This window comes from Bactrocera tryoni, chromosome 1 (assembly GCF_016617805.1).
Source record: "Bactrocera tryoni isolate S06 chromosome 1, CSIRO_BtryS06_freeze2, whole genome shotgun sequence".
Classification (NCBI taxonomy): domain Eukaryota; kingdom Metazoa; phylum Arthropoda; class Insecta; order Diptera; family Tephritidae; genus Bactrocera; species Bactrocera tryoni.
Genome location: NC_052499.1, coordinates 27,443,633 through 27,454,942, shown reverse-complemented (window position 1 = coordinate 27,454,942; position 11,310 = coordinate 27,443,633). Strand labels below are relative to the sequence as shown.

The 11,310-nt window shown below is 33.4% G+C and overlaps 3 protein-coding genes across 4 annotated transcripts; 2 read left to right on the top strand and 1 right to left on the bottom strand.

The window, feature by feature from the left end:
• The first annotated feature begins 85 nt into the window (after positions 1 to 85).
• LOC120782882 (40S ribosomal protein S27) lies at positions 86 to 1,187 on the top strand. The gene is made up of 3 exons (XM_040115430.1): positions 86 to 172; positions 636 to 855; positions 923 to 1,187. Exons 1-3 carry the CDS (start codon positions 167 to 169, stop codon positions 949 to 951), a joined length of 255 nt encoding a protein of 84 aa, XP_039971364.1. The 5' UTR covers positions 86 to 166; the 3' UTR covers positions 952 to 1,187.
• Positions 1,188 to 2,810: 1,623 nt separating this feature from the next.
• LOC120780601 lies at positions 2,811 to 5,126 on the top strand. 2 transcript variants are annotated; one of them, XM_040112859.1, is made up of 4 exons: positions 2,811 to 3,067; positions 3,238 to 4,147; positions 4,222 to 4,604; positions 4,665 to 5,126. In XM_040112859.1, the coding sequence occupies exons 2-4, from the start codon at positions 3,264 to 3,266 to the stop codon at positions 5,042 to 5,044; spliced, it is 1,647 nt and encodes a 548-aa protein (XP_039968793.1). In that variant the 5' UTR covers positions 2,811 to 3,067; positions 3,238 to 3,263; the 3' UTR covers positions 5,045 to 5,126. The 2 variants fall into 2 exon arrangements, with proteins under 2 accessions (XP_039968793.1, XP_039968799.1); XM_040112865.1 differs by having other exon boundaries at positions 3,058 to 3,067; positions 3,248 to 4,147.
• A 1,825-nt stretch (positions 5,127 to 6,951) lies between these two features.
• LOC120766254 (protein takeout-like) lies at positions 6,952 to 8,321 on the bottom strand. Its single transcript, XM_040091640.1, has 4 exons — positions 8,002 to 8,321; positions 7,702 to 7,939; positions 7,402 to 7,541; positions 6,952 to 7,331 (listed from the first exon to the last, which is right to left on the bottom strand). Exons 1-4 carry the CDS (start codon positions 8,072 to 8,074, stop codon positions 7,024 to 7,026), a joined length of 759 nt encoding a protein of 252 aa, XP_039947574.1. The 5' UTR covers positions 8,075 to 8,321; the 3' UTR covers positions 6,952 to 7,023.
• Positions 8,322 to 11,310: the final 2,989 nt, after the last annotated feature.

Here is an 11,310-nt window from a genome sequence, read left to right as displayed (position 1 = left end):
ATCGTGAAATTGTACAGATTAATACATCGAATTGAATAAATAAATTTATTAATAAATATTGGCAGCGTTTATTAGTGATGAAATGTCTGTCTATATTAACAACGACAGCTAACTTTACGCATACTTGATCCACTTCCTTTTCCGTGTTAGCTGTGAAAGAAGAAACATGCCGGTGGGTGTCAAATTCGATGAAAATTTACAAATTACAGCCTTCTAATTATTAAGTGGGCATTTATTTTGCATTGGAACGAAAGTTCAAGCCTGTGTGCAAGTGAAATAAGTTTTTTTTACTTGAATAAAATGCGAGAAATTCCGTAAAGTGCTTGTGTAGATTGCAACAAATGCCCGACGGTGGCAAATTGATGGCAAAAGATTGCATGCGCTTGTGTATCGAGTTCACATGGCTAAGAAAAACTAAGCCAATGTCGAACACATTAACTCTATGAATATTAATCGCAAAGTCCATTAATGACTACATTAGTTTGTGTATATTAAAACAATGAAATAAAAAAGTGATTTATATTAATTAAAATTAGTGATAAACATAACCTAGAAATGCAGTTTAATGCCACACAAACTGAATTTTCGACTGGTTGCAACAATTCTGTATTGATTGTGTTTACTTATATTTGCAGCTAGCAAAAGATTTACTGCACCCATTGCCCGCTGAAGAGAAGCGTAAGCATAAGCTGAAGCGCTTGGTGCAACATCCCAACTCTTACTTCATGGACGTCAAGTGCCCCGGCTGCTACAGAATTACCACAGTTTTCAGTCATGCACAAGGCGTTGTTGTATGTGCGGGATGTGCCACAATTCTGTGCCAACCCACAGGAGGACGTGCTAAACTCACTGAGGGTATGTTTTGCATTTTGGAAATTTCGTATATGCATTAATTTACTAATTATGTTTTTCTATTTTGCAGGTTGTTCTTTCAGAAGGAAGCCACAGTAGAATAATTAGAAGTCAGCGCGATTATTAATTTTTTTAATAAACAAAGAATAAAAAGATACAACCAAACAAGAGCATTCAACTATTTTCTTTACATTAAAACAATAAAAAGTGTGGTTCAGCTCCGTTGGAAATAACTGCAATGTTCAAATGATTTTAATGAATGAAGTGAATTGTTTGTAAAATTGGTAAAATGAACTTGGAGATCAAATGCATAATAAATGTATTTGGTGTAAATACATGTGTCGTTTAACCCAATAAATAAAGAATTTTGAATTCTATGGCTTGCCTCAGAAGTAGAAACGTTCGCTACGGTATATACATACCATAAATTTGAAATGCGTGGAAGTGTAATAATATAGAAATTGTAATCTAATGATTATGTGTGTAGTTGTCTGAAAGTTGGGCAAAATCTAATCAGGTTGCTAAAGATATTTCAAGTAAACAGTTCTGACCTTGGCAGTAATAATCTTAAAATATTAAAAATTAAAAACGGAAATGAAAATTTTTATAAAAGTTCGAGTTTCATTATCTGTTTTAAAACAGAATGGAATCCTTATGAAGTCAATTTATGATTTGTCAATACATATTTTTTTAAGTAGCAGGTTGAAACAACAGTAATTGTATAAAACTAGGCAATTCATAATTCAGAGGACAAATTCTATTGTGCAATAAAGGAGCTTTAGTATAATATAATGAAATTTATATTTTTTTATATAGACTGATAGGGCATTTTTTAAGACATAATTTGATGTACTTTGGCCAATGCGTCATTAAAAACAAAATTCATAAATTTTGAAAGATAAATAGGCATCGGATTAGAATTAAAAAAAAAAATGAGTTTACAGTAGGTGCACATCTGGAAAAACTTTAGTTATAGCTTACTAATTGATGAATTTTCCATAAATATGTTTCCTTTAATTACCATGAATCTGCAAGATCAGTTTTAATATTAAAGGGAATATAACATGAATTAGAAAGAGGCTGATTTATTGTTGTATTGAACAACAAAAAAAAATATATAAATAATATAAAAATTTACTCTAATATATATCATATAATTAATTTTGAATTAAAAAATTCACAAACGTGGTTTTAGCTCAAAATGAGAAAATAAGCTTTGCTTTGTTTTTATGATCAAAAAATATATTTTTCGAATATTCCAGCCAATAAAAATTTGTTTTGAGTAAACTAGTGAAAAAGTATCCAAATGCCAAAAAGACACCCATCCATTTGAATGAAAAAGTATCCAAATGGTAAAAAGACATCCATCCATTAGAATTTATTTGACATTATGGATTAGAAAACATTTTCGTAAGAAAAAACTGTGAAGTAATAAAACCGTATTCAAATAAATTATGATTTTTATGTATAAATGGAATTAAAAAAACTACAAACTATATATAACAATAAAAGTAACATTTCACCATGGTATTACGATGCAATTCACAGTACTAACATAAGCAAATCTGTTTTGAAATATTCCTACTCGTCAAGTTTATAAGATATCAATTCGCTGAAATTGTATGCTAAGAGAGATGCCACCGGTCCAAAGTATTTTTAATATGAAAGTTAAACAGTTTTATGTATTTACATAAGCTTCAATATAACTAATTCTATGACAGTCAGCATATGTATGGAATATGATTACTAAATATTTTTTATTACTAGTGTGATTCAAAAATAAACTATGTTTTTAGTGTAATTCAAATTAAATTAAATATGCCGTTGGATCAATAAAAGCTTCCAAGTATGGGTCGGCTTTAGTATACCGTCCCAGGATTTCGGTAATAAAATAGGTATGGTCGGATAGAGGAGATTATCCAGATAAAGAATATATACAGTTATAGCCGCAGGAAACTTATAGTTTTCGAGATATTCGCGTTTAAAGTTTAAAATTTATAAAATTAATTTTGCACTTATAAAAAGTATTGCTAAAGAGAGGGAAAATGTATTCCCTTACAGCACGCAATTGATTTACCTAAGAAAATTTCATGTGGTAACACCGTCTACCCTACGTCAGCCATTTCCTGTTGCTTGTTGGCAAATCAAATTTGTCACATCAAATTATTTCAGCTTGTCTTATAGAAAGATTAATTTTTAATTGCTGTCTACCAAAGTAAGTAAAAACTGGATGATATTTTATTTTTTAATTCAAAATTACCATTAGTTAAATAAGCAAATAATTAAATCATATAAATTTGTGAAAAAGTAGCAAGTGTTATATATTAGATTGAGGAATATTCGAAAAATTTTAAATGTAACGTTTTTTCCACACAATTTTTTTAGTTGCCTTCAGCTGAAAATCTGAAAAAATGGCTACTTATCACCAACTAAGTTGTGAAAATGATAGTCAATTACTGAATACCAATATGGAAACTATTTCACAAGAATTGAGTTCACTGCTTATTGGTGGCGAATTAGATTCTGTTGGTGCAATTGGATTAACTGCAACAACAAACTTCCCTGAGGTCATCGGATTGCCAGTGCCTTACGTAGAATCGTGTGTTGCTCAGTTAAGTAATAACTGTTTGAAAGATGATAAAAGTTGTGGAAATGTCACTGGAGCAGTTGAAAAAGCTCCAAATAATTCCCACACAATGAACACCAGGGATGCATACATGTTGCAGTTATATCGTCAATATTATTATCATCACCAACTTCAAAATCAGCAAATGCAGCAAAATAAAAGAAACAAGCAACAAAATTTCCATATTGGGTCAAATTTATATGGATCGGCAGCCACATCTCACTCAGTTCCAATAGCACAGTTTCATTCTGCAATAGCCTCTGGAACTCCTGGGTTGAATGATGGCGCAAATTGCAATTACAGTTCAGTACCACCTCGATGTAAGGAAATTCCACAAATTCGCTCTTCAAATGGCACCAACTTAACTTGTGGAGTATTGCCTAAAGCTTCTACTGCGCCAAAATTTGAATTTCACTTTTTACGTCACCAAAATTCCAATACTCTTCATCCGGACACCAGTGCAGTGCCACTTATTTCCAGCGCTGCTTTCAATGCTGGCGAAACTGATTTCTATCGTTCTGGAAGCCGCAACAATAATGGAACTGTCAACAAAGTAAATGGCGTTAGTCAACGTAGGTTTTCAAAATACAACGACACATTGAAGGAACAAGAAATTGATTACGACAAAATTGTAGTCGATTTATCCACTCTTGGCCTACCATTGGATAAGTATGTTTTAGTAAAATGCAATTTCTTTCTTAACATTTTAAACACTATGTGAATGTGTTCTAAATTAATTGTAGCAAGGAGCCTAACCCAGTTTTGCGTCTATTTGGTCTGCTTCGAAAAATGCATTATTATTTGAACGACGTTTTACCATTAAATGCGTTTGATGCCGACATACAATTGCAAGCAGGTAAAATGCAGACAGATGCACAGACAAAGTGTTCCATGCCTTGTACCATGAATGTGCAATATCAAGTGAAGCAGGCAGCAAAAAAATGTACGATTTTCTTATGTGAAATGCAGCGCATTTTGAACGCAAACAAAGTGTGCAGCATTGAGTTATATATGGAGTGTGAACAGTCCTTAAATAAGTTGCGCAATTTTTTAACACAATTTGAGACATTTAAACGAATCGAAATGGAGCATAAACGTGGGCAATTTGTCACCGAACAAGCACGCAGTAAGTCTAACAGCGAATATAACCCAATACCGCTTGTTTTATAATTTTTTTCTATGCTAGCTCAAACACAGTTGCTGGAAAAACTCATACTGCAGCTCAATGATCAAATACGCGAGGTACACATCTATGTGCATGCCTTCAATTGGACAGTGGAGCGCACAAAGCGTTCGACAATATTTAATATAGGACTGAAACATGAAATAGTCACACCTAATAACAACGATGGCTTAGTTTATGGAGAAGCAGCAGTAGCCACAGCATTTACTGCCCGTGATGTTGCGGGAACTACACATACAATGAGCGCGACCAATGGTGCCATTGATCAGCAAACATCTACCGTAAACGAAACCTATTTCAACGCTGATGCGGGTGCCGTTACTAACATTTTGAAAGAATCTGTTGCTGATCGGCGAACTACGCGATATATTGGTGCCGTTTAAAAGAAAAGTGCAATTTAATATGTACATTTGTGTGCAAAAATTGTATATGTCAACATAATTTTTTTTAATTAATTATTTTAAAACTTAGCTTAGATATTTATAATATAATTTTTTAGACATATTTATGTTTTAATTACAAATATATCAAAATATGTATTCTAATTTTATTGACATATAAATTTTCAATTAACACTTTTGTGCCGTCATTTTTTATATGTTTTCATTTTTATAACTCAAATTCTTTAATTTTAGTATAAAATTTTAATTAGTTATACTTCAATTATATAGATTTTTAATTTGATTTTATCCAAATTTTTAAACAACTCATGATTAGTTCTAATCAGTTATTAGCTCATATTATTAAATAATTATTTCATACACAGGCTTAGTTGTATTTATTTCCGCATTTAACGATAAAAATATTTTTTATGAGTTAAAAAAGTTAAAAAAATAGCCTTTTGTAAGTTATTTATATTAAAATAAATTTAAAGACTTTATTTAATTTACTTTATATATTTTAATTAAATATTTATTTAAATTTGACAATTCATTAGATTTTTTCCTATAGTAGAATATTGTCCGATATATAATTTTTAGTAAACTGTAATAGTTTCCTGTAATTTTCTAAATATTATTTTAGTTTATTAGTTATTTATATTAATTTTTACTTATTAATTAGTTTCTCTAACTTTTTTGCTTGAAATTGCATATAATTTTAACTTAATGTGATTACAGTCTTTTTTAACATTTTCGTTAAACTTTAGATATTGTTTCTGATTGTATATAAATATAATAATTTTGTTTTGTAGTTTTAGCCCTAATAATTTTTGGCTTAGACATAAATACTATTATTTAGGTTAATATTAAAAAAAAATGAAAATGGAAATATTTTTTTTTGTAATTTTAGCCCTAATTATTTTCAGCAGTTTAGACACAAATAATTTTAGTTCATTTGTTGATTGTACATATATAAAATATATGAAATTTGTACAACTTTTGTTTTACATATTTCTAAAATTGAAGATTTGAAGACTAAACACCAACTTTCTCTGGATGGTTAATATAAACAAAAATGTTTTTTGTTACTGAAGTTGCTTTTAAGTTATTAAAACAATCTTCTACAATTCAAAAAATGCCAGTAAGCCATACATTGTAATATATTAATTTTATTCACATTAACATTAATATTTTTTAATTATAAGTATTAGTACTATTATTTTTTTTTAACAGTCGCACTATTTAAAAATTTTTCAAAAACTAAATTTTTAATGAGAGAGTAGACAATAATTGCTCGGAAATGAGTACAAGCAGAAGAAAATTCATTTTTGTGTATAATATAAATATTATTATATAATATATATTTCTAATATAAATATTTTTTATTTTATTTAAAATCAAACATATATGAATTATTACATTAATACGGCAATTCGCCGAGTTGAATATTTTTTGTGATTCCAGTTTAATATTAGCTCTGTCTTCTTGTTCTATAAATGTTTTCCAAACATCTCTCAATAATACCAGTTCGAAGAAAATTGTAATATTCTCATTTTATATATATATTGTAAATTAATTATTATATATTGTATATATTTAGATTACTCGTTTTTAAAATGCGGTAACTTCTACATACTGACAATTATATATGTACATACATATGTTAGTAATTAATTGTATTGCAAAGCAAACCAGAAATGTAAACTTTTTGTGCTTCTAATTTCAAATTTATTACAGCGCGTTATCTGCATAACAAGTTTTAAAAGCTAAATATTTTTGAACCCAAATAAATGAATTTCTACTTTCTACTTCGTCGCAATAATTGCTTATTTCATGTTTCTGTAAAAAATCTTGAAATCTGTTTTGAAATAAATGAATTTAAGTAAAATCAATTTTGTCCTCATTCTCTGCTTTATTGTTGTCGTATTTACACTCATAAAAAATATAATATTAATTACTTTATAATTATTAATACTCTTATTTTACTCGGGTAGGAAAAGATCATCGTATGGCCATTCATTAAAACATTTTGTCATGTATTCATGTACGACCACTGCAAAAACCTCTTGCATATTCGGACGCATGCCTTCGAATATTTCATCCGCATTGCCATTGAGGAAATCGTTCGCCGTTGCGCTCAATTCCGGGTTACCATGGTAGAGTCCATCAAGTTGGTAACGTACATTTTTCGGTTTCGACATCACCAATGATACATTATTAATGACTAAGTAATTCTTGCCGCTTTTCTGCACCAATTTGGCATCTATTTTGCAAGTGAGGGTTATATCAGCTGGAATTTTAAGCAGAAAAATTTATACATACAGAAATATCATTAATAATGCTTTCTTTTATCAACATACATAGCTCTATTACGCAATTTCCTTTGCCTTGAAAATTCGCGCCAAGAATTTTGCCCTCGCCTTCATAGGCACCGCTAAATCTTGCTTTCGGGACGGTGCATGACAGTGATATCGGACTAGTGACATCGCGTGTGAAGCCTCTGCGTTGAGTAAAATGTAGTTTTTTTAAATACAAAGTAGTTTTAATTAAATTTGCTTTTTTAGGTAATAAATCTATGCTGTGCGCCTTGCTTAGTCTAGGCATTACTACAGACAGTAAACACATTTGCTTACTCTCGGTATTTCTTGCATTGCACTTACTCGACTTTGATGTTTTGTGCATTTGTCAAACCAGTTATGTCAACATTTGTGAAGGACAAGCGTGCATTTATGAGAGCTTTTGGATTCGGCGGCAATACAAGCGACTTAATACGCAATGGATCGAAGGGCGGTATATGTAGTGCACGTACACCAGTTGCGCCGTACTTTTTTATCAGTTCGCTGGTAATCTTTGTGTGGCACACCGAATCACCGTAGCGGCAGCGCTCAAAGTCCAGTGCTGTGGGGGAATATAAGAATTTTAAGGACTTACCAAATTCATAAAAGAAAATAGAACCACACCTTTTTGCGCCTTTGCTGATTGCATGTAAAGTACTGCACACGCGAATAAGGGTATCCAGCTAATCCGCGACATCCTGCTTGTGTTCACTTTGCTACCGAATTATTTTTGATTGACGAAATTTACTTTGTGGGAATGCGGTGTCTTGCAGCGCACTTATTCGGTTAATGAATTTACAATGCGTTGGTGAATTTAACTTTTATATGATTTTCGTTTCGATTTTTGAACTGCGATTCGTTTTAATTAAACAAAAACAAGTTCAGCAGATCAGAGGCTATCTCACTTAATAGAACAAGGAGTTGCGCATGTTAATGAATTAACGAAGAAACGTGTCAACATGATAATATCTGTGATGGCAATTTGATCTCGAGCACATAAAGGCCTACAGGAGCTATTGCATTTTTTATTCGAGTAATCAGGAACGTGCTAAAATAATGCATGTATGTATGTATGTTTGTTTGGGAAATATATTTGCAACAAGATAATAAATTTTATACTTTCTTCATATGTACTATATATAAAAAGTGGCGCATGCATATATACATAGGTATGCATAAAAGCTATAAGCTATTCGATATATACATATATCTACACTGACTAATACCTGTATAGGCATTTTACAATATTCAGACAATTTGTATACTGATGTAACATGTTGCTTAAGAGTATAATGGCTTTGTTCATCTAAAGGTTGTTTGTATCACCTAGAACTAATTGAAATATACAGAGGCTGTCTGTCCGTGCGGTCACGGTCACAGCTGTAACTTGAGTAAGAATTGAGATACATATCTTGATGAAATTTGGTACACGTGTTTCTTGGCAAAAAGGAAGGATAAGTTTGTAGCTGGATGTAATATCACTGCCGCGCCCACAAAACGCCCGTAATCGGAATTGTCATAACTAAGACGCAAATTAAGATACCAAACTGTAATTTGTACATCGAATCGCAATAACGAAGGGCATCGTGCTTTGAAAATATATAAAAAGTGGGCGTGGTCCCCAAATGAGGTTATTGTATATACATGTCTGTCAAACCAATAAAGAAATGTCACCTAAATTTAAATGTCACCTTCTTACGATAGTGGGAAAATAATAATATAACGATTATGTTAAAAACTACTAAACATCAAGCACTAATTAATATAATATATTGCGATAAAAATTTACGCGAATATTGTATTTAACGTATGACATCTCAGGTTTAAAAATTGTCAAAATCGGGCCAAAATTATTCAAGCCTCCATATACCAGATGCTTGGACCCCTGTGCCTATGGCTGACTTTCTAACGAAAACAACTGAACTTTGCCCTTCCTTACTTCTTATTAAAATAATAATTTAAAGCCTGTACACTAATGTGTAAATAGATATGCTCATATATAAATACACATCTATTTATGGAATGTATGTATGTATCTTATGGAAGAAGGGTGTCAATGACTTGCAAACGCTTCTAATTATATAATTAATTTCTCTTATATTTATCTTTTTTAAAATCCAGTTGCAAAATTTGAGTACAAAATCGAATTTGGATAAATTAAATTAATTGTTTTAGATCGAATTTCTGTACAAATTTAAAAAAAAAACCAAGTCACGTTGCGAAACTTTATATTAAACAAGATAAAACGTTTACTCTAGTTGCACCAGAGTTACAGTCTTCTTTTTTATTGGCGTAGACACAGCTTATGAGGATGGAGTCATGTGTAGAAGTTCACGAAAGTGAGGAAAGTTCTCTGATCGTCATTCACTTGGGAGTGGCCAGAAACGATTCTTTTACATATGGCTCAAGCAGCTCACAACTTCCGGTCTTTGACCAAGTATCCTCTGGGTAGCCTAAGAACATCCGTTTGAAGGCGAGCTAAAGTGAGAAGTCGAAACATTCCCTACATAGGGTTGTGCGCTGGGTTTGGGACCCGCCACGTAAAAAACAGTACCAATGAAAAAGACAGAAAAGCCTCGGATGAGAGACCCCCCTTTTGAAGACGACCATGGCAAACGAAATAAGGACTACGAATTGAGGGCATGCACCAGGAATGTCCGGACCCTTAATTGGGAAGGTGCCGCTGCCCAGCTGGTTGATGTCCTCGTTAGAGTGAAGGCTGACATCACCGCCGTGCAAGAAATGCGATGGACGGGATAAGGACTGAGGGGAGTATATCCTTGTGGCATTTACTACAGTGGCCATATAAAGGAGAGCAAGTTTGATGTGGGATTCGTGGTGGGAGAGCGACTCCATCGCCGAGTACTGTCATTCACACCGGTGGAGAAACGTCTAGCCACAATCCGCATCAAAGCGAAATTCTTCAACATATCGCTGATTTGCGCCGCGTGCGCTCAGAGGTTCTAACATCGTCTCGGACCACTAGCTTGTTGCAGCTAAGATACGTACCCGCCTCTGTGCTGCAAAAAAACGCACGTTAACAAATACAAGAAAGGTTCGACGTCGAGAAGCTACAATCACAACAGATAGCCGAACGATTTTCTACAACAACATCTGTCAACAACTCGGTATAAGGGAACTGTGAGACGGCATTTCAAACTCCTTACGTAGAGCTGCAACTGAAACCATTGGTTTCCTGAAAACGCAAAAGAATAGCTGGTACGACGAGAAGTGCCGTGTCACAGCAAAGAGAAAACAGACTACCAACCTTGCAAAGTTACGATAGACCACAACACATGCGGGTTGGGATAGTTACCGAGATTTGAATAGGGAAGCAGACAGAAAAAGGAATAGGCCGAAATGCGTGAGTATGAAGAGCTTGACAAGCTGGCCATCAGGGGTAATGCTCGAAAATTCTACGAAAAAATGCGGCGACTAACAGAAGGTTTCAAGACCGGAACATACTCTTGTAGAACCCCCAAAGAGGGAACCCCATGGAGGGAACACTTCTCCAGCCTGCTGAATGGCAGTGAAAGTACAACGCCAGGAGAAGGTGAACCCGATTCCCCAATCGATGGCGATAGAGCAGACGATCCTTTGCCCGAGCATGAAGTAGTTCGAATAGCAATTACCCGTCTGAAGAACAACAAAGCGGCGGGGGCCGATGGACTGTCGGCCAAGGTATTCAAACACGGCGGCGAAGAACTGATAAAGAGCATGCATCAGCTTCTTTGTAAAATATGGTCGGACGAAAGATTGCCCAACGATTGGAATTTAAGTGTGCTCTGCCCAATCCAAAAAAGGGAGACCCCATAATCTGCGCCAACTACCGTGGGATGAGCCTCCTAAACATCGCGAATAAGGTTCTATCGAGCTTATTGTGTGAAAGATTAAAGCCCACCGTCAACAAACTGATTGGACCTTATCAGTGTG

What these genes read in the sequence shown, in the direction of transcription:
- LOC120782882 (XM_040115430.1), top strand. An exon ending in ACGTGCTAAACTCACTGAGG is followed by an intron (nt 856 to 922) that starts GTATGTTTTGCA and finishes TCTATTTTGCAG; the next exon opens with GTTGTTCTTTCAGAAGGAAG.
- LOC120780601 (XM_040112859.1), top strand. Translation starts at nt 3,264, where the DNA reads ATGGCTACTTATCACCAACTAAGTTGTGAAAATGATAGTCAATTACTG. An exon ending in CTTGGCCTACCATTGGATAA is followed by an intron (nt 4,148 to 4,221) that starts GTATGTTTTAGT and finishes AATTAATTGTAG; the next exon opens with CAAGGAGCCTAACCCAGTTT. An exon ending in TGTCACCGAACAAGCACGCA is followed by an intron (nt 4,605 to 4,664) that starts GTAAGTCTAACA and finishes TTTCTATGCTAG; the next exon opens with CTCAAACACAGTTGCTGGAA.
- LOC120766254 (XM_040091640.1), bottom strand. Translation starts at nt 8,074, where the DNA reads ATGTCGCGGATTAGCTGGATACCCTTATTCGCGTGTGCAGTACTTTAC. An exon ending in ATCAGCAAAGGCGCAAAAAG is followed by an intron (nt 7,940 to 8,001) that starts GTGTGGTTCTAT and finishes ATTCCCCCACAG; the next exon opens with CACTGGACTTTGAGCGCTGC. An exon ending in GCACAAAACATCAAAGTCGA is followed by an intron (nt 7,542 to 7,701) that starts GTAAGTGCAATG and finishes TACTCAACGCAG; the next exon opens with AGGCTTCACACGCGATGTCA.